The sequence below is a fragment of the Theobroma cacao genome, chromosome 1, assembly GCF_053813885.1.
Source record: "Theobroma cacao isolate CCN51 chromosome 1, ASM5381388v1, whole genome shotgun sequence".
Classification (NCBI taxonomy): domain Eukaryota; kingdom Viridiplantae; phylum Streptophyta; class Magnoliopsida; order Malvales; family Malvaceae; genus Theobroma; species Theobroma cacao.
Window position 1 is genome coordinate 36750473 of NC_142639.1, and position 24165 is coordinate 36774637.

A 24165-nucleotide genomic window follows, 5' to 3' on the forward strand; every position below is an offset into this window, starting at 1 on the left:
CTCGGATGCATACAAATAGGTATAGATTATATAGGAGATGAGCAAATTTTCATTATTTTTCTCATTGGGTTAATTGTAAAGACCAAGAACGAGCTAAGAGATAAGAGGAAGAAGGAACAATAAAGGAAGTGAACCGCTCCAAGTTGATGTCGAACATCTAAACAAAATGCTTATAAAGTCGTTATGGCTCATCCATGCAACAACCTTTGATTCGGCTGGACTTTGATAACCATCAATTAATAATATGATAACTAGTTCTCGTTAAAGGAAACACATAATCGACAACTAACTCTTTTATTAATCCAAATGGGCAGAAACCTTAATCTCTTACTAAGCAAAGCTAATTAAGCAGAGGATACCGGATGATTGGAGTTAATCTTTCTGCCAACAGTATCACAATCGAAGCCACATCCACAAGTCGGGCACTCGCTGAAATTATCAACAGAGAAGTCAGCAGAAGCTATCCCAACTGAGAATTCGAGCTCGTCGTCGTCGCGGATCACTGAACGGATGTTGAGCCACAGAAACAGGACCTTAACTTTGATTCCACTCAAGCTGGTGAGCTTGTCTTTGGAAATCACCCCGGTTATAGTGGATTTGTATTTGAGCTCATAGGAGTCAATGGAAAAGGTGCAACTACCATTCAAATAGACCGAGAACTCGCCTGTGGAATTGTCTAGCTCGTAGCTTAATACCCCATTGGGAAGGAGACCTATGGGGAACTCATATTCTTCCAGAACTTCATAAGCGGTTAGTGTATTGTCGCCGGAGGCAGAGGAGGAGGAGGAGGAGGAGGAGGAGATCAGAAAGAGAAGAATATAAGGGAGAAATGCAATTGAAGAAAAGGGTTTTGGGTGGAGAGACATTTTCTGTTTGCTTTGGTGGTGCTTAGTGTTTGACTGTCTGGTTTAAGCTGAAGCTGGTTGTATGAAGTTGTTGGTATATATATATATATATAAAGGGGATGTGTGGGATTAGAAAAGGGAAGAAAGAATCGGATATTCCACTAGCTAAAACCTGCTATTGGACCCTTGAGATAGTTGGCATTAACATGCCACTGGATGAAAAGCTTGCCCAAATCCCCAAATTTAGAGATCATCAATTTCCTACCCTTGAGAGCAATGTCATACAAGAAATGAGAGCATTTAGTAATTTTGCTTTTGTTCTCTCTTTATCCCAGAAGCACCTCTATTTACCATCTTTTTTATTTAGTAAATTTGCTTCTGTACTATACTGTTTTTTAACTCAAAAGGTCAGGCCCATATAAAAAGGGGTTTTTTCCCCTGTAATGAGGATTCATGTATGAAGATGTTCTATGGTTTTCATAGGTATTTTCTTAATCGCATATTAAAATGTGTAAACATATACATCAGGCCAATCTGTTAGCATAGCATCATTCTAACAATTTTAGGGTTAAAGTTTAAAAGAAGAAAAAAGAAAGACAAGGAATTGATTCCAATAATAAAGGAGGTAGTTCATCACCCACCTTTTCATGAATATCCTTTATCCAAATCATGCATAGCATAGCCAACTGACCAAATTTATACTAGTCCTAAAAGTATTACTAGTAGCAGCGAAGATTTCCAAAGACGCTGGAAACCAAAACATTAATCCCTAACAGGAACAGACAATTATTAATCATCTAGTCAGCACTGACCTAAATAGACGACACGAAACCATTCAACTGATTACAGTAGAGTCCACACCCACACTGCGGAGACTCGAAAAAGTTGTCAATAGGGAAGCTGGCCGACGCAATCCCCACAGAGAATTCCAACTCGTCTCCATGACGGCTCAGTTCAACGATGTTAAGCCAGAAGAAGAGAACCTTAACGCTGACACCATTCAATTTCGTGATCCTGCCTCGGGAGATCACTCCTTGTATGGTGGACTTGTAACTCAGATCGTACGACTCGATGGGGAAGCTGCAGGTCCCGTTCAAATAAGCTGAAAACTCACCCGTGTCTCTGTTCAATTCGTAACCAATTACGCCCTCGGGAAGGATGCCTATCGGGAAGTCGTACTGTTGAAGAACTTGATATGCGGATAGCTTCTCATCGGTTGAAGCAAATGAAGCAGGGAGAGAGATTAGAATGAGGAGGATTACGCTTCGCAACGCCATGGAGATCTTTCTTTCTTTGGGTTTGATTGAGGGGAGAATTTTGTTGTCAATGGAGATGAGGGAATTGGAAAATTAAAAGTAAAAAGGTCAAGATGAGGCTGCTCCCGAGCGCACGAAAATCTATTAAACTGAGTAAGGGCGACCATTTCTTTTGTCAGGATGCTCATAAAAGATCTTAATTCAACGCAAATGAGTCCATCCTTCAAAAAAGAACAGAAGCTGCCACGTGGCGATTGTTCTACCGTCTACCACCATCAAACGTTTTTAGTGTGCTCCTTTCCAGTACGGGTACGGGGTATACTTTTCTTAAGTTTAATCTTAATCTCAATAAACGAATCATGTTTCTCTTACCGAGCAGAAGTGGCCTATGTCTTCTCCCTGTTTGATCTGATTCTGAACTGACTCACTCTGCATACTTAAATTAGATGAACTATGGGCATAAACAGACTTGATTACGTCTGTGCAAATACATGTGCACTGGTCAGCAGATGATGACCTTTCAAAATTACTAGTTCATTGTACAATCGACTCGCACACCGGAAATAGACAAAAAGACCGTAGAAATATAACCTGGTGTCGGTGTAACCACTAGATGGAAATTAGGTGAAGTCCTATGAGCTTTATTAGGTGTTTGATTAACAGAAGAAGAGAAAAGAACTTCATTAGGTGCTGCAGATTCTTTTCATCCGAAACAGAAAACAGGAAGAGCGGCATAAAAATAAACTACTAGGCTGATTGAGAAATTTTATGCCCAAGTATCACAGCCGGAAATTATATTCTTTTACGTATTTCGAACCACCTATCCGTGCGGAAACCGGAAAGTGAGGCAGACGCAAACGCTTCCGCAGAGTAGGATACTGGCGTAGTACATTTCTGCGAGGTAAAAACTTTTTAAGGAAATGTTCAACATGATTCTATACAATGCATGTTTTGGGCTCCGATGATTGAGGGAATTTTCTGTAGCAAAATTTGCCGCTTCCCCTGGATAATAAAATTCACAATTACAAACCCCCACCCCCCCCCTCCCCCAAAAAAAATGTTAAGAGAGGGAGCAGCACGTGAAATACGAAATATCGGAGACAAATGGATACACCAGCTGAGATAAAAAGAAAATCCAGGTTTCCAGAGATCGTATTTGAGGAGTTCCGCTTGTTGACTAACAAAAAAGAACGCCACAGATGAATGCCAGATTGATTGGGATGCCATGCGTCAGCCATATTCCATAGGAATATCTCCCACTGCAGAAGACACACTGGCAAGTTACAGTTCTCAACGAATTACATCATCAGAATGTTCAATAATTGCAGTTCAAATAATGCCACCTTAACAACTGAACAAAATATTCTCCCGTTATTTCACTCCATGTCCCTCAAAACCTTCTTTCTTTTAGTAGTAGATTATAATGATGCCGATATAACTCTATAACTATCATATTTCATGTGGTGTTTTTATTTTCTTGCTGACCGGCCCTCTCTTCCTCTCCTGCAGCCATCTACAACCTATCTAACCTTTATATCCAATTGAGCTCAGCATAAAAGCATGTTTGTGGTTGCCAAACAATATGACTTGCAACAATACCACATTTAATTGCACACAAAACATTCAAATAAGATGAAATGATTATTCCATATAGTCTTCAAGACCAAGGATAGCGTCATTGTCTCAAATAAGAATAAAAGTGATACCATCGCTATTATCTTCCATTGCTCTCAAATATAATCAACACCACAGCTAACCATCTATAACGTTAAACAACGAACCTAACCCCTGAAATAAAAATTAAGTTTATCCCAATAAAAATGAATGTAGACACAAACATACATATAAATGCATATACATACGAGTATGTGTATGTACAACATATATACATCAGTAATCAGCCATTTCCTTTGGTGGTAGTAATAGATCAAGTATTGCCCCAATCTTATAGGAAGGCATCCCAACTGAACAAAAAAATTAAAGCAAGCAATGAAGATAGCTTTTTACCTATAGACATATACCAAAGGGTGTTAATGCAATTGGTAAGAAAAAATTCACTCATGGCCCAAAAAGAATTTAATACAACTAATGGTATGTATGCAAATGATACATACAAAACAAAATTTTCAATTCACATCTATTAATTTAATACAACCAGAAGGAAAAAAAAACTGCTCTGCCTTCTCTGAAGCAAATAAATTAGAAACAAACAACTAAGAAATGATGGCAATTGCAATCAACAAAGGGAAAAGGCAAAAGAACATAGACATACATACAGCTCCTAGACAAATCAGCTCACATCCTTGAGTCTTTTTATCAATGCATCCAGAGATTTCTTCTTTGGATTCTGCCTGGCACCCCTGCTCCCAAAGGTCCCAAATAGCCGATCTGAAGGATCCCTTAACTTCTCTGAGATCGTCACAACTTTCCTGTAGTCTAAAGTATTGTAACTCCTCTCTCTAATTACTAGATTCAGGAAATTCTCTGGATGATTGCTCAAAAGCAAATTGATCAACTGCCGTGACTCTGCAAGTGCATTGTTCAACTGATTCGCATCCCCTTCGGAGAATAGAGGAGCTAGATTATCTGCAAAAGACTCTAACAAACGAATATCTACATCAATCCCAATAATAGCATTTACATTGAATCTTTTAACTGAATCCCCAAGTAAAGTCCCAACAATCTTCTCTGATATGTGAGAAAGAACATCTTGTAAAACTCTTTTAAGAACTTGAGGTGGCAATATCTGTTGTGCAGTAGAAACCAGAGTTTCCAAATATATTATGACCTCATTTACATATTCATTACCACCCTGTGAAGGCTCGTCGGTCATCCAGTTCACATTCTCAATTAATGTCATGAAACCATCAACCTTTGTCTTGAGCATCCCAGACAGCATCTCTTCCGCAGCATCACGGGCTTTGTTAAGGGGAAACTGCCTCCTACCCCTTTCTGCCATCCTCAAAGGAATGCCTGAAAGTTGTGCTGCATGACGAAAGAAGAAATCACAAGCGCGCTCCAAAACAGCCATATTTGCTGCAACCTGCATTGCCTGAGAAACCCCATGGACAGATGAACTGATAAGCTTCAAAAGAGCCCCATCCAAAACCTCACTCAAAAGCCGGTCTAAATACTTCTTAACAACATCATAGAAATCCAACTGCCCACCATAAGACATAAAACTAACAGAATCCTCAATAAAAGATCTCACAATCCGACAACAATCGGGCACAGTAGATGAAAATGGCGCAACATAAGGAAATGCTGGAATAATATCCGAAGTTTGTATTTGGAAAGACAGCACATTCATCGAGTACTCATACTCCTTCTTCATCAACATCTGCTCAAATTTATCAGCAGCAAGTGCTTCTGCAATCTGCTTCCGACAATCAGACAACAACAACTCGTGGTACTTATCCCTATGCTTACTCAAAACATCAAGCAATGCATCAACAGGGTACCCATACCTACGCAAAGTAACTCCTAACAAACTCACATAATCCTTAATCAATAACAAGTGATTAGCAGTCTGCATCCTAGAAAACTGATCCTCCAAAACCGAGCACATTTTACTAACAGCAGTCTCCCACAAATTCTCAACTTCCATTTTCGAAATCAAACCCCCTCCTGTCCTCAACACTCGATCTTCTACAATGAAAAACCCAGCGATTTGCGCGAAAAATGTTTGATGAGATTCAAGAAATGGAGTCATGGAAGATACTTGAAAATCTGACGTTAATTGAAGCTTCCTATTCTCAAAATAGTACTGCTTAAATCGATCTTCGAGCCCTAAAGTTTGATGTATATGATAAGCTCTATAAAGAGGAGTCAAATCAAACCCTAACAAACCGTTATTACCGTTACTATAACCGTCGCTCTCGTCTCCGCCGAGTCCACCTTCCTCATCTTCTTCTTCTAAAGCGTAAACACAATCTCTCAAGCTAAGTCGACTCTGTTCTTCGGCTTGCCTTTGCTTCATTCTCAGATCCTCTTCTCGTTGCCTAGCAGCCGAGGCTTGTCCGATGGCTAATTGCCCTAAATTGCGACTCACCACGCGAATCTCCACGAGCCAGTCGCCGAACTCTTTGCTGATTTTTCTCTCGATATGAGATCGAATCTCTGGAATCTTCCTCTCCAGCATCCTTTTTAAAGTAGACGATGGCGTTTTGACTTGGAACTCGTTTTCGATCGAGTCTAAGCATTTCAACGCCATGTAGAAACTGCCGTTTGAGAGATGATGATTTGCTCTTGAGCAAAGCTCCATTAGGTTAATACACGAAGTCACCGATGTCAAAGCGAAGTCCACGTTCTTGGAGACGTTTTGAGCTTCGACAAAGGAGTCAAGGGAAGAAAGGAGGGGACCGGCGACTGATTGGAGTCTTGAGTTGGAGTCGGAGAGAGAGGATTTAAGAGAATCAACGTCGGAGAGAAGGGATCGAAGATCATCGACGGCGAGGATGAAATCTTGGTAGTGAGCTTTACAAACTTCTTCGATTTCGGATTCTTTAGAACGAGCGAAGTGACGGAGGTGGTGGAGGAGGGTTTCAGGCCTACTAGAAGCAAACGCTTTGCGGACGAAAGGACCGAGGTCCTCGCCGTTACAGATAGCGGATGAAAGGAGGAGTTGTTCCAACTTGTCTCCGGAGTCGCCGCCATCGGCGGCGGCTGGCGCCACTTTGCGCCGTGACCTCGTTGACTGCATTTCTTTTAACGGTAACGGTGACGGCGCCATGATTTCAGAAAAAAAATAAAGAGAGAGAGAAAAAAGAGAGAGGGGGGGGGGGGGGGGGGGGGGGGAAGGTGAATCGGAAGGTTTATGGACAGAGGCAAAAAAGGAAGATACGTGTTTTGGTTATATTTTGGTTGGACGAAAATGACACTACGGTGTGCGGGAAATAGTAAGGGCTTGTTAGTAATTTTCAGGAAAAAAAGGAGCTTGGAGACTCGTTTGACGTTGCCACGTTTGGTAAATTCGACGGCGTGGCGGCCGTAGAGATGTCTTCAAAGAAATGTAAAATAAAATGACGATAATTCTTCCATGTTAAGCAAGCCAGCGACTTACCTTCGTGGAAGTTTGTCCTAAATTTCATGACTTTTTTTTGATGAATAATATCTTTGTTTTATTCCTCCTAATTACAAAGGCAAGATTTTTGATAATATGATTAATTGTAATTCATTGATAAAACAAAAGAAAATGATAATAACTAAATATAAATTTCATTATCAAGAAATCTCCTATCAATTTCTTGATGGATACAGTTAACCGTAAAATTCAGACATCTGTACTCTTGGATCACGTCAGCTGGACTTCATGATTTCATACAACTAACAATCAATAAATGATTACCAACGAACGTAATCGCTTGAAATTTACATGGCAGAAGATGTATAATTTCGAGTTCTGTTCTTGTCTTCTTGTCACTACCGGGAAAGCTAGTAAAGGTTCACGAAAAGGCAAGAATACAAATGGGTTTTTTACCTCTCAATATCACTTAAAGGAAACAGAAAACCAAATAAAAGAATCCCGAGATAGCCTGTGATTAGTTAAGAATTGCAATTATGGCCGTGATTAGTTACTAGACATGTAGTTCTCCAGCTAGTTCTGCATTTATATATGCCAACCAAAAGGAGCAGAATCATGGCCCACAGAGGCGTTGATGGTTGATAAAACGAACCATTTCTTTCAAGCCGGTTTCACCTAAAGAAAAATCAACAGTTATCTTTAAGCTACATAACATAGAATATATGTATATTAATGGAAACATAAATAATTATCAAAGTTGACAAAGGATGGCCATCCATCAACTGTATAATAATAGCAGGCTCTTAAGCTCTGACTGTATTGTAGCATGGCAGTCGAGTCACCGAGGTAGCAAGCTGTACAGATCAGGTTCAATCTGGTGCACGGTTTATGCTAGTTCGATGATAGTGACTCCGTTTGCAAGATTAGTAAATCATAAGATCAAGTTCTTCCCTTGAACTAGTGCTTTTCAGTATGTAACACAGACGAAAGGGGTGATTATTTGCATGCAACGAAAAGACTGATAATCAAGCTGCATGTTGTTGACGACCACATTGGTCTTATAGTTGAGACCTCGCTTGCCCCACGCCCCCCTGCAGTGAGCAACAGTTTATGCATTTGCACAATTATTTAAATAAGGTATTACTTAATGCTAAAGTTAGAATATATGCAATATTCAAAGGTTGTAAATTAATTAAAAGGTAGCATTTTGGTCTTAATAATTATTTTGAAAAATGGGGGAATTGATCAAGACAGTGATGAAAATTCGGGTATTGACTTGAGGGAACAAAGAAAAAGAATTAAATAGTGAAGTAAAAGGTGGTGAGTGACTCTGAAGAGGGACTACATTAATCAAAGAAGGATGCCCATGTAGATGCCCTGATCTCCAAACAATTAACTTAGCAAGATGAAATATACACCAAGTAAATAAGTGATGGTTCTTGAATTAAAAATGGTTATGTTTGTCTTAAAAAGAAAAGGTGAATCATGCCATAAGAGAATTAGTCCAATAAAAGGCGTGATCAAGATGCAGGCATGAATATTAATAAAAACTGTGCAACTTGCAGAGGGTTCTCCACTGAATCAACTAAAAGCTGGATCCTGTTTATGCAGATGCAGCAGGTTGTGCCTGTTGTTCAAATTACGAATCAAGGAACAGAAGGTATGTTAACAGCTTACCAGAGACATTCTCTTGGAAGCTCTTTCTACTAAGTAGCGACAGGGATTGAAGAATGCTCCATAAGCCTTTGACCATTTCTCCAATTTTGAACATATATATGTTGATCCAAGCGTATCGGCCCAAAAAATGATTCCTCCCCTAAGACATTCATCATTTGAATTAAAACTAGAAATTAAATATCCAACCATCTAAAAAAGAAAAAAGGAAGGGGAGCACAAACCTATATTCTGGGAACCCCATGCCCTTAACAGAAGCAATATCAAGATCCGATGCCTTGACAACAATTCTATCCTCAAGAAGGCAGCATGCCTCATTGACAACAGGGAAGAGGATCATTTCAACTATCTCTTCATCAGACAACTTCATCAACTGAGTAAAAATTCAAAGCCACCAGATGTCAATGCCCACACAAAGAGAGGCAGAAAGAGTAGGGAGGGAATTTCAAGTTAGACATTCAGTAATCCACACAGAGACAGAAGCAATATAGAACTTGTCAATAATAAGTTCAGGGAAATTTTAAAAAGAAAAAGGTAGAGTCTTATAACAGTTACTTTATGCCCAACTTGTTATCAGCTCAATCATGGAACCTGACAAAAGAAATATAACTTAACAAATTCATGTAAATGAACAGAAAGGGGAGGTAAATAACCTCATAATCAACACTAATACCGGAGATGCTCCTGGCCTTGTTGACATACTTCTTAATATCAGGATTAGGGGTAACCTTGGACTCGCTGTCATACATGTAGAAACCTTTTTGTGTAGTTCCACCTGAAACAGGAAATAGAGATCAAAATATGATACTTGAGCAGTATAAGCCTCATAAATAGAAAGAGGAGGAGGATACTCAATAACCATTTCCATTGGTCAGTTTCTGGCCCAATAGAGGTGCCAAAAAATGATTGTCAGTTACTTTCAGGAAAGAGGCAGACAACATACCAGTTCGGTTGTCCTCTTGCATGACTGAAATCAGCTTTGATTCATAGTATTTTTCTCCTGAATTCTTGCTGAATTGGGCCTTCATTGCAGTTACAACCCCAAAACCAACAAAATCAATCATTCTGCATCAAGAACACAAATATTAGAGCCAAACTGACGGGTACTAAATCAAATTTTTGGCCAAGGTGCTAAAAGCATAAAGAGAATAATGATGCAGATTGTTGGAAAAACTTAAAACCAAACACTCTCCTTTCTTTTGGGAACAGAATTATTATTAGCAGCAATTAAACTAGAACCTAGATACTATTCTTTTCACTTTTAAAAGTACCTAAATGGCCCCATTGTCATTCCAAACCCAGTAACTGCCTGGTCAATCTGATAGAGATCAACACCATGTTCAACAAGCCTCATAGCTGCTTGTGAATAAGGAAAGAACATCCTGTTAATTGCAAATCCAGTGTAATTGCGGACGACTAATGGAATTTTCCTCATCTTCTTTCCAATAGCTAGTAAGTCAACAATGACCTGAGGAGATGTTTTTTCTGTTCGAACTATCTCCAGGAGTGGCATGAGATGAGCTTGACTGCATCAAAAGCAAACATCAATGCTAAGTTGGAAACTAAAACCAAAAGAAGCACAAAGCAAAGATACCTGAAAAAATGAGTCCCGACAATACGATTTTGCGATTTTGTCCGTTCACCGATTAAATTCAAGTTTATCATGGAAGAACTGCTAGCAAGTATGCAATGTGGTGGGCAATATCTTTCAAGCTCAGCAAAAATTTTCTGCTTTAAATAAGTATTTTCACTCACAGCCTGCTTAAAACACCAAAGGAAACCAAAAAATAAAACAACCATTAAAGAAAGTGAGTGTTCTTGACAACCTCAAATCTAAAAATAATTATTGTTATTCTCGAATTCGCTTTCTCTTGCTGTTCTATATTTCAATGTTTTATTTGTTCCATGTTATCTTCCCTCCACCATCACTTTCCCCAACTTTTCTCTTAGGGGTTTCAACTTTTTGCATTTTTCCACATATTTTATACGTATATCTCTTCTATATCAGGAAATTGTCCCAAGCTTTAATGGTAGCTTTAGTGATAGATCCAGGGAAGGGTAGGAGTAGCCAGTAGAAGATAGCTGTTGCAGGTCAGCAAACAAGGTGGATATAAATGCTCATCTCTCAATTTTCTGGACCAACATTATCTCATCACTCCAGTTCTTTATGCTTAGTGTTTCACTTAAACAAGCTCTACTTCAGAGCTACTAGCAACAGCTAGAAGCCTAGAATGCAGTGGATTGGATGTATGTTTGGGGGAAAGGAGGGAGAGGGGAGACAGAGAGAGAGAGAGAGATTCAAACAACAATTGGTTCACAGTAAATACCTCGATAACCATATCCACTTCTCTAAAACCTTCATAGTGGAGAGCACCTTTAAAGAGACAGAGGATTTTGTCAAGCTTCGCTTTTGCCAATTTTCCTTTATTGACATGATCTTGCAAATTTACTGGAGGAAAAACAGAAAAAGAGAGACAAGTTATAACAGCAGAAAAAGTTCGAACAAAAAGCTCTTGGGTGACAGGCAGACGGGGAGTGGGGTTGGGAGGGGGGGAGAGGGGGGGGAAGAGATCTTTCACCTAAATAAATGTTTGCTGTCACCTTTAACTCTTTCAATTCCAGCCAGCAGGGCCTTTTCATTCACTTCTTTCAAAGTGACGGAGTAATTACTAAGAATGAATGCTGTTACTATTGAAGAACCCATTATTCCTCCACCAACAACAGCAACCGTCTTCACTTTCCTCGGGATTAAACCCAGATCAGTTATACCAGGAATCTGTTAACCAATTTAGACCAAGGATAAGCATTCGATGAGTACGAAGGATGCCTCAGCAAGATCAATGTTCAAAATATCAATAAAGTAGAAGTTTTGTTGCATGTAGACTAATAAGGATACAACCTTAGGCATTGAAATATAGCTACAATCATAGGGCTTAAATGATTTGGTTTGATTTTTCGGAGATAATTATGTTCATATCAATTAATTTTTTTAGTTTTGACTTGCAACCTAAGCATTCCAAACTAATCAAGACATGATCTTAAGCATTGAAATTTAGCTACAACTGTAGCTTGATTGATTTTGTTTGACTTTGCAGAAATATGTGTTTATATCAACTACTTTGAAATTTGATTCACAACTAAGCCCTTATCAACAAAGTCAACCAAAGTTTTGATACCAACCATGCCAAAAGATCAGCATCAGAGTACAGATGTAAAAAGGTATAACTATGAGAGGCAACAACCCTTTCAGATTTGATCAAGAACAATTATAGCTATTATGACCGTATACCTTCGAGGTTCTATTCTGGGCAAAGAAGAAGTAGACTAAACTCCTGCAAGTGTCAGATTGCCGAAGTTCTGCTAATGCCTCCGACTCCTAAAAAATCAGTATGTCATCTTGTACACCAATAAGATTATCTGCAGTAGGAACCAAAAAGATGACCATAAATATACCTTCCAAAGTGCAGCACGAGGACCATGCACTAAACCTTCTTCAATTACATCAATGCAGACCAGTGGGTGTTTGAGATTTGGAGATTGTTTTTTGGCCTCCATTCTGGCATGCTTAAGGATCATCCTGGCCTCTGCCAAGGGCTCTAATCGGTCTGTTTTGTAAAGACTAGCAGCCCATGGTCTTCCATAATTCAAAATGTCTTTAGCCCAGTGACAAGCAGTGGTAATCAACTCATCTGCAGAAGAAATGGCATCCACAAGCCCTAAGCTCTTAGCAGTATCTCCGTTCACAAATTTTGACATCTAGAGAGAGACAAAGGAAGAATTACTTATGAAGTCTTTTGTTGCTCAATATGCAGCCAAAGAAGGGAAACTGTACGAGTGTAAGAAATCAATTAGAAAGGGAGGGAAAATGAAGCTTGCATGTTAAGAATATTAGCATGATTTCTTCCTATAGAGCATGCAAAAGGAGTGATCATACCAAGATCATTTCAAGAGCCTTATGAAGGCCTACAAGGCGTGGCAGGCGCTGTGTCCCTGAAATAAGACATCAATATAAGACTGAAAAGAAAATAAGTCAGGGAAAAAGGCTTATTTTGCTTTTTCTTGAGGGGAAAATTAAACTGCCCAAAAATTCTTCCATAAAGGACCTAGGAAATTAAATGATAATCATCTACATCTACATAAGCGTGCCCTTACCACCAAATCCAGGAAGAATTCCATACCGAAGCTCAGGCAGGCCCAGTTGTGCAGAAGATGTTGATATGCGTGCATGACAGGCCTAAGAAGGTATTAGGTAAATCATCAGAACTTCTACTAATAGAACGTGGTAAGGTCGCCACCTATTGCATTCAAAACATACCAGCGCAATCTCCAATCCCCCACCCAAAGCAAGGCCATCAATAGCAGCTACGAAGGGTTTTCTGGCAGCTAAGAAACCCCAAAAGAAATTTATAAGAGACCTGCAGAAAAACTTGATAGCAGATAAGAGAATTCAAGAGTGTATAAATGTACCTTCTAAAATGTCGGTGATAAATTCAATTGACCAAAAGCCAAGCTTTCCATGATTTCCTGTGATATGCAGATGTAAATTGAGGATAATTAAATTAGTAGATAATATTAGGGTCAACGCAGAGCCCTGCTCTATCATACAAAGGCAGTGAGAAACAAAGAGAGAGGAAGAGTAAGAAATATCTGATGCACCCTTTTTCCCAAAAGCTGTGACATCAAAGCCTCCTGAAAACTTCCCTTTTGAACCTGTTTTAATAATTCAAGACGTTACATTCAAATGATAAATATCCTCTCCCCAGGAGATAATGCAAAGTAGTGCCAGTCAACGTTTACCGGTAATAACTATTGCTTTGACATCGTCCCTTAGCAGAGCCTGCTCAACATTCTCCTTAAAGCTAAGTAACACTGAAAATCAATTCGCACTACGGAAAATCAGAAAACTTAGAGAGACAAAGCGTGGTCCATTAAGAAAACAATAACAGCTTACAGAGGGTAAGCTTCAGAAATCAAAGTCTGGCACGGGTAACTTTCTTGAATTAATGATTGGATAGTAGAGAAGAAAAGTGGAGATGAAAAGGTAGGAGATAGATAATACCAACCATCAGCAGAGAGCAAATTAAGAGGTGGGTTGTTGATGGTGATGATTGCAACACCATCAGCTCCAACTTCCAGCAACGATTTTCCCTTCATTCTTCTACCCACCTTGCCTGCTATTCTATCAAATTCCGTTGCTGGCTTTCGCGTTTCCGGTTTCATGTACCATAATGGATTTAAGGCTTTTTTTTTTTTTTTTAAACTCTGCTATTGTCTTTTTCACTGTTCGGTGGCACACACTCTGCAAAATGTTTTTACCAAATGAGCGAAATTTCAATTACAGGATATTCTTCTCCTTTAATTTCGGCTTCCAGTTACACAGTCCTAATTTTTTTTTCTTAATTTGGGAAAGAGATTCCAGTCTTACTTTTTAAACAGAAATTATGAATAAATAATTACCGAATTAAATAATCAAAGCGATTACTTCCGTTTACCCCAAAATAATAAAAAGAAAATATGATTATCTGCATGATATCAATACATTATTATAGGCCAAAGAGTGGAAAAAATGAGTCAGCAACGTTTTTTTTTTTTTTTAAATTAAAGATATGCATGCTTTCATTAAATTCCCACCAACACAACAAAAGTGGTACCTCTAGGCTATCGGTCGATGTACCACAATAGCCAGACAGCATATTAACCCTTATTATGTAAAAATTAAGGTTGATGCCTTATTGAAAAATTCGCAATGTCTTTCTCAGAGGGAAGAGTTACTTATTATCATATATTATTCCATGTAAAAAATAACAATTTTTAAAAAAAGTTTTTATTTGATGCAATATTAGTGTATAAATTTAATTCATTATCATTTAATCAAGTATTATCATTTTATTAATAGATAAATTTAAAAGTTAAAAATATTTAAAAATAAATACTCTTATTCTTAAAAATATTTATTTTAAAAAAAATTTAAATTTTTATTTTTATATAATTCTAAAGTGACACTTTAAGATTAAGGGATAGTATATAAACAAATATTATGCATTTACACTTTATCATGTATTAACCCTTATTATGGATGTGCAAATCGTTGGTCCAATCGATTTTGTACTAAAAATCTGAAAGTCAAACAAATCGAACTTGTTAATTCCAAGAACCAAATTGAATCAAATTTCTAAAGAAAATCAAATTATTCGAAAATTGAACTACTTTGATCGATTCAATTGATATTTGAAAATTGAACTCGAATTCATATTAATTAAAAATATATATAATAACATATTAGGATAATATATAAATATAAATTTCAACATAACAAATCCAACATAACATCTCAACACAACATACAATACAAATTAACTTAAATAAAATGAATTAAAACAATGACTGAGAATTATTAAAAATAATGTGTGTGTGTGTATATATATATATATATATATATGTATTTATATATAATTTAAAAATATTTTATTTCATGTTCAGTCAATTTGATCATAAAGTTTACTCATCAAATCGAACCGAATAAATAAAAAAATTAAAATTTAAAAATCAAAATAATTGTTTTTTTAAAGTAGAAATCAAAATAATTGTTGATTGTTGTAAATGAATTGAATTAATCAAACTCAAATTAATTCAATCAGTTTTTTCTATTCGTAGTCTTTATCCTAGATATTTATCAAAATATAGTGGTCAAAACAAAAAACTTGTATCCAAATGTGAAATTAAACTATCTAACTTTTACTATGTTTAATCAAATTTATTATTTAAAAAAAAACTATGTTAAATTCCTATTTATATACAATTGTAACCATGAATTATAATTACATGTACAGTGAAATAGCCCACAAAATGTAATGGAAATAGGAACTAATTCATTAAACTATAATCCAAAAAAGTTAGGGCAAGAATTAACTTAATTAAAAGGTAGAGTTTGGTATGAGAGAAGTGAGAGTACATTCTTTGCAATGTGCCTAATTAAATTATATTACAGTGTTTGTTTTGTAATAAACTACTGTAATGTAAGATTGCAATGTAATCACATTATAATCAAAGGATGTAATGCGATTGCAGTCAAAAACCAATGCAATCACATTACATTGCACACTGCAATATTCTTAAAAACACTTTTACTTTTCAACTTTATTACCTTGTTAAAAACATTTTGTAACGTTATAGTTAAAATAAAATATATAATATAAAATAAAATAAAATATAAGAAATTAAAATTTATATAATATAGGTAAAAGAAATTAAAAAATATATATAATGTAAAAAATTATATTAAAAAAATAAGATTATAATAAGAAATAAAAATAAATTATATGACATTAAAATATATATTTAAAGATGATATTATATAAAATTAATAATAAAAAATACAAGTATATTAAACTTACATTTTAATAAATAGGGATAATTTTAAAAATTAACATTATATTATCAACAAATTACTTGTAAACTAAACGCTGCAATATTATCTTCCTTACATTTTAATCATTATTTTACTTATATACTAAATACTGTAATATTAATTTTTATATAATCATATTACTTATAATCACGTTACATTTTAAAATATCAAATACCACCAAGCGTAATACTTCTAATTAACTTAGCTAAATCATTAAACTCTAAGCAGTTTGATATGTTCTCGGACAAGGCCCATAGTGAGTGCAAAGTTTGCCCAAAAAGAGGGGAATTGCAGACTTTTAGAATGCGGGCCGGGCCCTTCTATGGAAGTATCAGTGGATCTCAAAAACAAACCTAATTTCTCCTTTTCCCTAACAAAATAAAAAGCACGATCTCTACAACCCTAGCTCCGTCCCTCTAACGCCATATCCTTCTCTCAGCAGTCGCCTCCCCTCCCCCACCCCCCAACACCCCCCCCCCCCCCCCCCCCCCCCCCCCCCCCAAAACCACCCTGAAGCAGCAGCACCAGCAATGGTATCTCTTTTCTCTCCAAATTTCTAACACAAACCGGCGCCATTTCTGTTTTCTTTTTGACATTATTATTTTTTGTTGCAATTTCAGGGTATAGACTTGGTCGCCGGCGGCAAGAGCAAGAAGTCTAAGAGAACTGCTCCCAAGTCCGATGATATCTACCTCAAGCTCCTCGTCAAGGTTCTTGTTCTTCTATCAGTCTCATTTCGTTGTTGCTATTTTTGTTATTAAGTTCCTTTTAATAGAGGAAGTTTGAATTTTTTTTAAAGTGAGTTGGATCTATGAGCAGCTTTACCGGTTTCTGGTAAGAAGGACTGGGAGCAAATTCAATGCGGTGATTTTGAAGCGGCTTTTTATGAGCAAAGTCAACAAGCCACCTTTGTCTCTCTCCAGATTGATTGAATTCATGAAGTGCAAGGTGATTTTTAGTTATTTTCAATTTGTTTTATTAGATTTATTATTTATTATATTTCTATTGCTTCATTTTTTTTGTTGGAAATTGTTATTGAAAGTTTCATGTAATGAGTGATTGATTGTTGGTATCGGTTTGATCCGACCAGGAGGATAAGATTGCTGTGGTTGTTGGGACTGTCACCGATGATATTCGTGTGTATGAAGTTCCGGCACTGAAGGTTACTGCACTAAGGTTCACTGAGACAGCAAGGGCAAGGATCGAGAAGGCTGGTGGAGAATGCTTGACATTTGACCAACTTGCTCTTCGAGCACCTCTTGGTCAGAACACGGTATGCTTTCTGATACAGATCACTGACTTCAGTTTTCTTCATTGTGTGATTGCTTGCTATTCAATCATAGGCTGAAAATATCAGGTTTTGGATTGGAATTGTTGGCTTGCTTTCGGAATTGTTGGCTTTTTTTTCCTAGCTTTCGAATCTCTGTTTTTTTATTGTTGGTAGGAAAGGTAGATGATATCACCTGCTAGTTTAAACTGGTATGGAGTGGTAAAGTGCTAATGGCACAAATTGATAAATGTTTCAAGACTTGACATCTGAATTCAATGCAGCTGTGAATTGAGTAGTTAACTGTGTGATTATCCATATGCATATTGCAGTTGAGGGGTTGCAGTAACTGTTTAAATTATATCATTAGCTGTTGGGATATTATGAATCTTTAAGGAATTGCTGTTTTCTTCTTACTCATGTAGAGAGGATCTGCTCCTCATATAATCTTTTTCTGTTTTTATACTTTAATCAAGGTACCACAAACTAAAATAGATGTGGGTTTAAGTGTTAGGGTAACAAGAAAGCGTATGCTACAGCAACTTTTATTTATTTTGTCTCATTCTTCATTTATTAAGATCTCCATAGTTTCAAACTCTTCTATGTTGTTTCAATATACTTAGTTAAACTGAAGTGTGTCGAACTCAACCTAAGACCTTTTCTTTTACTCGCCATTCTTAAGACTATGTTTGGTAGGAGGGAAAGAGTAAGGTAAGAAAGGGATTGGAAGAAACATAGTGTTTCTTTCTTTCATTTGGTAGGAGGGAAATAGGAGAGTGGAAGGAAAATGGATGGATTTGCATCTTTCCCTCTCCCCAAATCTAATCTTTCCAAAAGTGGGAGGAAAACACTATTGTTTCTTAAGTTAATAATTTTTTCTTTTCTTTACAATTTTACTCCTACTCTCTCTTTTCCCTCTTATTTTCCATCCTTCAAGCTAAACACATACACACACAAAACTTTCCTTCCTTTCCTTAATTTTTTCTTCCTCTTCCTGTTCCCTTCCCTCTATTTCCTTCTTTGGTACCAAACATAGTGCAAGTGTTATGGACTTCCTAATTAGGTCATGATGATAGAAGGCTGAACCGTTTTGGAATCTTCTTATCTATGCAATCCACCCCTGTATGAAATATTTTTATTTTTTAAGACTATACCCATTAAATTATTTCTTACACATCATTCCCCTGTTTCTCTTTCTATTTTACATTTTAATTAGGGGTTTGACAAAAGGCATTGGTTTTGAAAACTGATCAACATTTTGGTATGGTGAAAAATTTATTCAAATTGTATGCTGAAAATCTGCAGGTTCTCCTCCGAGGGCCAAAGAATTCTCGTGAGGCTGTGAAGCACTTTGGACCAGCTCCTGGTGTGCCACACAGCCACACCAAGCCCTATGTTCGGTCAAAGGGAAGGAAATTTGAGAGGGCTAGAGGAAGAAGGAACAGCAAAGGCTTCAGGGTTTGAGTTCTCAACTGCCTTGGAAGAAAATTACTTATCAACTTATTATCATCAAAATGGGCATTTTGTTTTTGTTTTTTTTTTTTTAATCTTTTTTCCACCTTTTCTGTTCTTTTTCTCTTTCATGGAACGTAATTGTAGTTTCAAATCTTTTGTAATTTTTCTTATGAAGGAAATTTTAGAATCATTGAACATGTTTTTTTGGATCTCTATGAAGGATTTATGGGTTGCCATTACAGAATGAAATATCTAAGAGATTGTGATGGTCCATATTGCTCTGAATCATGCAAGGATGAGCTAATCTATCTTATGAAGGAAATTTTAGGATGATTGAACATGTTTTTTTGGATCTCTATGAAAGACTTATGGGTTGCCATTACAGAATGAAATATCTTAAGAGATTATGGTGTTCGATGCTGCTCTGAATCATGCAAGGACGCCACAAGATTTTTACTTGAACCTGGATGTTTTGCAAGTATTTTCTAGTTGTTATGGTCTGGGCGTTGTCGATGCTCAACTATTTGAACACTCAAATAATTTTGGCTTAGGCTTGGTGTCATAGTCTCAGCGGGAACCATATGAAGTCACATGAAGGAAGCAAGCTCGGAGGATATCATGGTCTGACACGGGAGTTATGAATTTTATGTTGGTTGTGTATTAAAGTGAGTGAGTGTTTAATGGTTTAAACGACCCTTATTATGTAGTTGATTGAGATGGGGCGTTTAATGGTTTAAATCACTTTTAATCTATGAAGATTTTTTTGTGGGACAAAATCATATCACTTTAATCTATGAGTTTTTTTTTTTTTGTAAGATAAAACCGTGAAATTGGGTGTCAGTAAAGTTGGACAAAATCGTAAATTGATTGACAATAACTCATAGGTGTTAGTGTCAGTAAAGTTGGACCAAAGCAGACAATGCTGATAGAGTTGGTGTGGATGATGACACTTGACATGTTATGTTCCTCTTGTAAATAATAGGTTGCCGTGAGTTTAGAGTTCCCCTTTCCCTTGAATTTAGATTGTTTAGATAAAATACATGGCTGGTTGGGTGTGACTCCTTGTGTAGTTGAGAAGGGAAGAGATAAGAGAATTTATGGTTAGGCTATACTGATTGCTGAACTTGCCTAATCAGGTACACATAGTCAGGTACACAGGTGACAGGCCTTCTCAATGCCTAGGCCTAATCAGTGATTGCCGAATAAATGAGACAAGTTGCTCATTAATATTAGAGTACTGGCTCATTATGATAAACAAGATAGTTGAAGCTAGTAGTAAACTGTTAAGCTAAGTCACATTTTACTTTGTAATATTAAATGGAGTATCTCAATTGGAAATAAGTTGCTTTATGAAGTTCACTAAAGCTTGGGTTCGTTAGACAAATGAACTGAAACACTGAATGGACAGACTAGCTTCGACCCCTTAGTCTGACCCTTATCACAGACTCTGTATTCTCCATGGTTTCCCTAGATGCATTGCAACATCTTAAGACCTTATTTTAGAGCCAGAAATTCAAGGGAAGCCGCATACGAAAGAAGACAAGAATCAGAATTTCTTGATGAAGTCATAAATGTGCTTGCTAATCTCCTCAGATTTTTCTTGGTTGATAAAGTGGGCTACTCCTTCCATGACAACTACTTCCTGCAAGAAGGGCACATCTTTCTTGAAGCCGCCATTGTGTATATATTCCTTGGCACCAGGGATGTGGTAGGTAATGTCCAGGTCACCCACAATGAATTTAACTGGTACTTTGATTTGTAATCCAGTCCATGGTGCCATCAGTTCCCAGCTTCTGCAACAAGAAAAGTTGGATTAACTTGGTTACACAGACAGGCCCTTCCACCATTGATACAGTTTTTCAAGTCTTGAGGAATTGAGTCCTCAGGTTCTACTAATTCCTAATCAAAATGAAGAGCATGAGGAAATATGGGTGGAAAAGGTCAATTCTCTGCTCACAAAACCACTAGTGTTAGTCCATTATATGTGTGATGTCAAGAAAATGAAACTAGATATGTTGAATGACATGCATGAACATCATCTTCAAATAACTGCACCACCAAGTACTGTAGACATCTAGGCTCCAATTTCATGTTTATGTAATCCTCATCTAATGATATAGTAGAAAATTTCTGAAGTTTAACAGGGTTCCAAAATATAAGCGAAAGGCATGGAAGAAGGATCAAGAACCAAGAAAATATTAGCTAGTTAGCATATCGGTCAAGATTCATCAGAACAACAAAATAGAAATGAGAGCAGCATGCACATACAGATCCAAAGCTCGATAATAGTTCAGTCCTCCAGTGAATCCCTTCTCATTAAATTTGCTAGCAAAGTAATTTATGTCTTCTTCTGAAAGCCAAGAGGGTAAGGGTGGAGGATCGGGATACCCTCTGAACCCTATTTCTTTAGGTATACAAGGCGGACGTGGATTGCGAGATGTAAGGAATATCTTCATAATTTTTGCAGTATCCATCTGAGCAAAGTCTTCTTCAATCTCCCCAGGTTCCTACAGCATAATGAAGAATACATACAATGAAAATAAAAGTTGAACAGATATATAAATTTAGATAACTGACAAGAAGAAAAGAAAACCTCAGAGAGCATTCCCGGCATCTATGTTCTTAATTCACACAAACTACTAGAATACTAATTTTTGAAATATTTGTATATTGAATCTGTTACAAGAAGAAAACTGGTATATTAAATGTGGTCGCAATCATTTAAACAACAGTGGGGACATATATTCAGTTGAAGTGAACTGGACGGTAGTCTAAGCTTCATTGTAATGTTATTCTTTGATCCGACAGAGTTGACCATAGCCTCCTTCATTAATCACACCGCACAGCTACCATTTGTGCCAAATTATTATTCCTCCTAGAAACATATAGAATGAAGATAGAAGTCTGTAAATGTGCAGAAATCATCAAAAGTCAACCCATAACCTGTGATTGTCTTCTTATGCTAAGTTGTTGTGGGAGTGGGACACTGAATTTTGTTATCTTAAAAGTTAGCAATGGGGCCTGTAATCCAAGACACCATTAAATGAGCCCTAAAGGTCGGCACCTTAAATGCTAAAAATCTTTTACCCCACACCCCACCCCCCAAAGCAAAAGAAATGCTAAACATCCATTAACAAAACAGTTAGGCCAACCCAATAATTCCAAAATCACATGATTAATACTACTAAGCTACTTTAATTAGCAGAAAAGTGCATACTCCCATCCTTAATAATAACAGTAATTCAACTAATTCCCCCAAAACAAGCAATCGAAGAATATTACTATTGAAGAAGAGGGGAAATGGAGAATTGTGATAATGGCTTCAAAACTTACTTGCAAGAAGAAAGTTCGACAAGGTAAATAGAAAGTCAACCAACTGATTAATGATCATTAAAAGTGTAATTTTACTTAATCCAGTTTTAGTTTTACCCAATAAAATCATAAAAACGAAAGAGGGCAATTCTGAACAAAGGAGATAAAACAGGAAAGTAACTTAAAATCATGTGGCTGAATCAATGACCTGAAACCTGCAAATATAGTAATCGTCACCAAACAAAGCCCTGAATCCTTCCACGGGCTTCATGCTGCGGTGCCTAGGCCGATACGCCACGCTCATGTTGACCAAAGCCTTGACTCTGTCAGGCCTGAAGTGGCAAAAGTACCAAGCAATAACCGCACCCCAATCATGCCCCACCAAAAACACACTGTCGACACCCAGCGCGTCAAGGAGGCCCACGAGATCCCCCACGATGTGGAAAACAGTGTACGAAGCCGCCGAGGGAGGCGCGTCGGTGTCACCGAACCCACGAAGATCGGGAGCCACGCAACGGTACCCAAGGGAAGAGAGCGACAGAAGCTGGTGCCGCCAGGAGTACCAGAGCTCGGGGAAGCCGTGCAAGAAAAGGATTACCGGACCCGAACCGACCGATGCCACGTGCATATTTATGCCGTTGGTGGTCACCATGGTATGCTCTATCTTCTCCATGATCGTTTTCGGACAAATATTATTTTTCTTCGCTTTTTGTTGTTTAATGTTGTTGTAGTGAGAGTTCCCAGAGTTTGGCCGTCTCCCGTATGGGGTTTTTTCCCTATTATCTTTTCTTTAGACTCTGGACCCAAAATACACGTAGAAAGGCGAGGCAGAGACTACTTTGACAAACAAAAGAGATACAAAGAGAAAGAAAAAACCCAAATTTGGCACAGCCTTACTAGAAACAGTAAAAATGCACGTTAAGGGAAAGGCCTAGCAAAAATGTTGCTTTAAGTTAAACGAAAAATGAGAAGAACATGATTAAAAACATGTGCATAAACTCATATTTCATTACTTAATCTTTTGTCAGTAACGTACTATGCATGTATTTCAAGGAAAGCCGATCAAAACATTTATCATAGAAAGTTGGAATTGCCTTCCAGAATATGAAACGGCCCCAATTACCCTCTTTGAGTGATTCACTTCCCTCTTATTCATGCCTTCCGTTGATGCATTGGTTGAATTAGACATTTGAAATAAAAGTAACAAATTATGATACCAATAATTTGTTACAATATCAAAACATGGGTTTAACTTTGTCACAGTCCAATCCCGGGCTGTGACCGGTGCAAAGACCCAATAGGCACAGTTCACTAGACCCAAGCAAGCTTTCTTATATGAATCTGTATATTAGTTCATCTATCATTCATATTTCTTTAAGATTTATATTTAATAATGTTCGGATGCTAATTTCTTTAAAGACAATTTGTAGAACTCAAGTAAATACTCACACTGGCATCATAAATTAAAATATACATAGATAGTTTGTCAAATGTATCTTAACAATTCACATTAAACATATATGTGCATATACAAAAATCTTGACCGTCAGTGGAGTGACTCTGGACGACCTATCAAAAAATAGATAAGAGGAAGCACCTCGGCCTAGGAATCCAACTACTTTCGAACTTGAAAACCAAAACAAAAAGTTGAAAATAATGAGTATAAACTCAGTGAGTGAACTTAGAAAGGGAACAAGCAAATGATACGAAAAGATTTTGAAAACACAATGCACTTATTTTAAAAACAATGCAATTTAGTTTAATTTCTTGTAAAGCCTTTAATTCAACCCTTGATTATTTAATCCCTTAAGATGAATGATTTATAATCCACAATGGAGTTGAAAAGAGTGAAAACTACAACAAATATCCAATAAAGACAAGCAAAATAGAAGGTTTCTTGCTGTAGCAGAAAGGCATTCTATAGC

At 37.1% G+C, this 24165-nt stretch overlaps 6 protein-coding genes across 11 annotated transcripts; 1 reads left to right on the forward strand and 5 right to left on the reverse strand.

Annotated features, from left to right (window-relative positions):
* Window positions 1–275: 275 nt before the first annotated feature.
* LOC18613587 (uncharacterized protein At5g01610-like) lies at window positions 276–1041 on the reverse strand. Its single transcript, XM_018115330.2, has one exon. It carries the CDS (start codon window positions 864–866, stop codon window positions 345–347), a length of 522 nt encoding a protein of 173 aa, XP_017970819.2. The 5' UTR covers window positions 867–1041; the 3' UTR covers window positions 276–344.
* Window positions 1042–1449: 408 nt separating this feature from the next.
* Window positions 1450–2275, reverse strand: LOC18613588 (uncharacterized protein At5g01610-like). The gene has a single exon (XM_007050905.3). It carries the CDS (start codon window positions 2120–2122, stop codon window positions 1658–1660), a length of 465 nt encoding a protein of 154 aa, XP_007050967.2. The 5' UTR covers window positions 2123–2275; the 3' UTR covers window positions 1450–1657.
* Window positions 2276–2882: 607 nt separating this feature from the next.
* SEC15B (exocyst complex component sec15B) lies at window positions 2883–6883 on the reverse strand. 5 transcript variants are annotated; one of them, XM_088806064.1, is made up of 2 exons: window positions 4378–6883; window positions 2883–3360 (listed from the first exon to the last, which is right to left on the reverse strand). In XM_088806064.1, the coding sequence occupies exon 1, from the start codon at window positions 6831–6833 to the stop codon at window positions 4392–4394; it is 2442 nt and encodes an 813-aa protein (XP_088662190.1). In that variant the 5' UTR covers window positions 6834–6883; the 3' UTR covers window positions 2883–3360; window positions 4378–4391. The 5 variants fall into 5 exon arrangements, with proteins under 5 accessions (XP_088662190.1, XP_007050968.3, XP_088662192.1 ...); XM_007050906.3 differs by having other exon boundaries at window positions 4374–6883; XM_088806066.1 differs by having other exon boundaries at window positions 2883–3374; window positions 4374–6883.
* Window positions 6884–7689: 806 nt separating this feature from the next.
* LOC18613590 (glyoxysomal fatty acid beta-oxidation multifunctional protein MFP-a-like) lies at window positions 7690–14135 on the reverse strand. Of its 2 annotated transcripts, XM_018114192.2 has the most exons (18): window positions 13862–14135; window positions 13596–13667; window positions 13455–13508; window positions 13266–13322; window positions 13114–13181; window positions 12951–13032; window positions 12733–12788; window positions 12252–12554; window positions 12088–12174; window positions 11400–11574; window positions 11126–11247; window positions 10393–10556; window positions 10070–10324; window positions 9742–9863; window positions 9452–9573; window positions 9023–9171; window positions 8802–8940; window positions 7690–8215 (listed from the first exon to the last, which is right to left on the reverse strand). In XM_018114192.2, the coding sequence occupies exons 1-18, from the start codon at window positions 14016–14018 to the stop codon at window positions 8183–8185; spliced, it is 2217 nt and encodes a 738-aa protein (XP_017969681.2). In that variant the 5' UTR covers window positions 14019–14135; the 3' UTR covers window positions 7690–8182. The 2 variants fall into 2 exon arrangements, with proteins under 2 accessions (XP_017969681.2, XP_088662198.1); XM_088806072.1 differs by lacking the exon at window positions 13596–13667.
* Window positions 14136–16681: 2546 nt separating this feature from the next.
* Window positions 16682–19201, forward strand: LOC18613591 (large ribosomal subunit protein eL18y). Its single transcript, XM_007050912.3, has 5 exons — window positions 16682–16739; window positions 16827–16916; window positions 17026–17154; window positions 17297–17479; window positions 18779–19201. Exons 1-5 carry the CDS (start codon window positions 16737–16739, stop codon window positions 18935–18937), a joined length of 564 nt encoding a protein of 187 aa, XP_007050974.1. The 5' UTR covers window positions 16682–16736; the 3' UTR covers window positions 18938–19201.
* Window positions 19202–20259: 1058 nt separating this feature from the next.
* On the reverse strand, window positions 20260–23103 carry LOC18613592 (alpha/beta-Hydrolases superfamily protein). The gene is made up of 3 exons (XM_007050915.3): window positions 22449–23103; window positions 21197–21435; window positions 20260–20721 (listed from the first exon to the last, which is right to left on the reverse strand). The coding sequence occupies exons 1-3, from the start codon at window positions 22911–22913 to the stop codon at window positions 20475–20477; spliced, it is 951 nt and encodes a 316-aa protein (XP_007050977.1). The 5' UTR covers window positions 22914–23103; the 3' UTR covers window positions 20260–20474.
* Window positions 23104–24165: the final 1062 nt, after the last annotated feature.

Bases quoted from the DNA above. Each gene is read 5' to 3' on its own strand.
- LOC18613591 (XM_007050912.3), top strand. The intron at 17,155-17,296 runs GTGATTTTTAGT...TGATCCGACCAG, and splicing joins TTGAATTCATGAAGTGCAAG to GAGGATAAGATTGCTGTGGT. The intron at 17,480-18,778 runs GTATGCTTTCTG...GAAAATCTGCAG, and splicing joins CACCTCTTGGTCAGAACACG to GTTCTCCTCCGAGGGCCAAA.
- LOC18613592 (XM_007050915.3), bottom strand. From the start codon at position 22,913: ATGGAGAAGATAGAGCATACCATGGTGACCACCAACGGCATAAATATG. The intron at 21,436-22,448 runs GTCATTGATTCA...ATTATGCTGTAG, and splicing joins ACTATATTTGCAGGTTTCAG to GAACCTGGGGAGATTGAAGA. The intron at 20,722-21,196 runs GTATGTGCATGC...TTCTTGTTGCAG, and splicing joins TATTATCGAGCTTTGGATCT to AAGCTGGGAACTGATGGCAC.
- LOC18613590 (XM_018114192.2), bottom strand. From the start codon at position 14,018: ATGAAACCGGAAACGCGAAAGCCAGCAACGGAATTTGATAGAATAGCA. The intron at 13,668-13,861 runs GTTGGTATTATC...ATTGATTTTCAG, and splicing joins TAATTTGCTCTCTGCTGATG to TGTTACTTAGCTTTAAGGAG. The intron at 13,033-13,113 runs GTATGTTTTGAA...ATACCTTCTTAG, and splicing joins GGGGATTGGAGATTGCGCTG to GCCTGTCATGCACGCATATC.
- SEC15B (XM_088806064.1), bottom strand. From the start codon at position 6,833: ATGGCGCCGTCACCGTTACCGTTAAAAGAAATGCAGTCAACGAGGTCA.
- LOC18613588 (XM_007050905.3), bottom strand. From the start codon at position 2,122: ATGGCGTTGCGAAGCGTAATCCTCCTCATTCTAATCTCTCTCCCTGCT.
- LOC18613587 (XM_018115330.2), bottom strand. From the start codon at position 866: ATGTCTCTCCACCCAAAACCCTTTTCTTCAATTGCATTTCTCCCTTAT.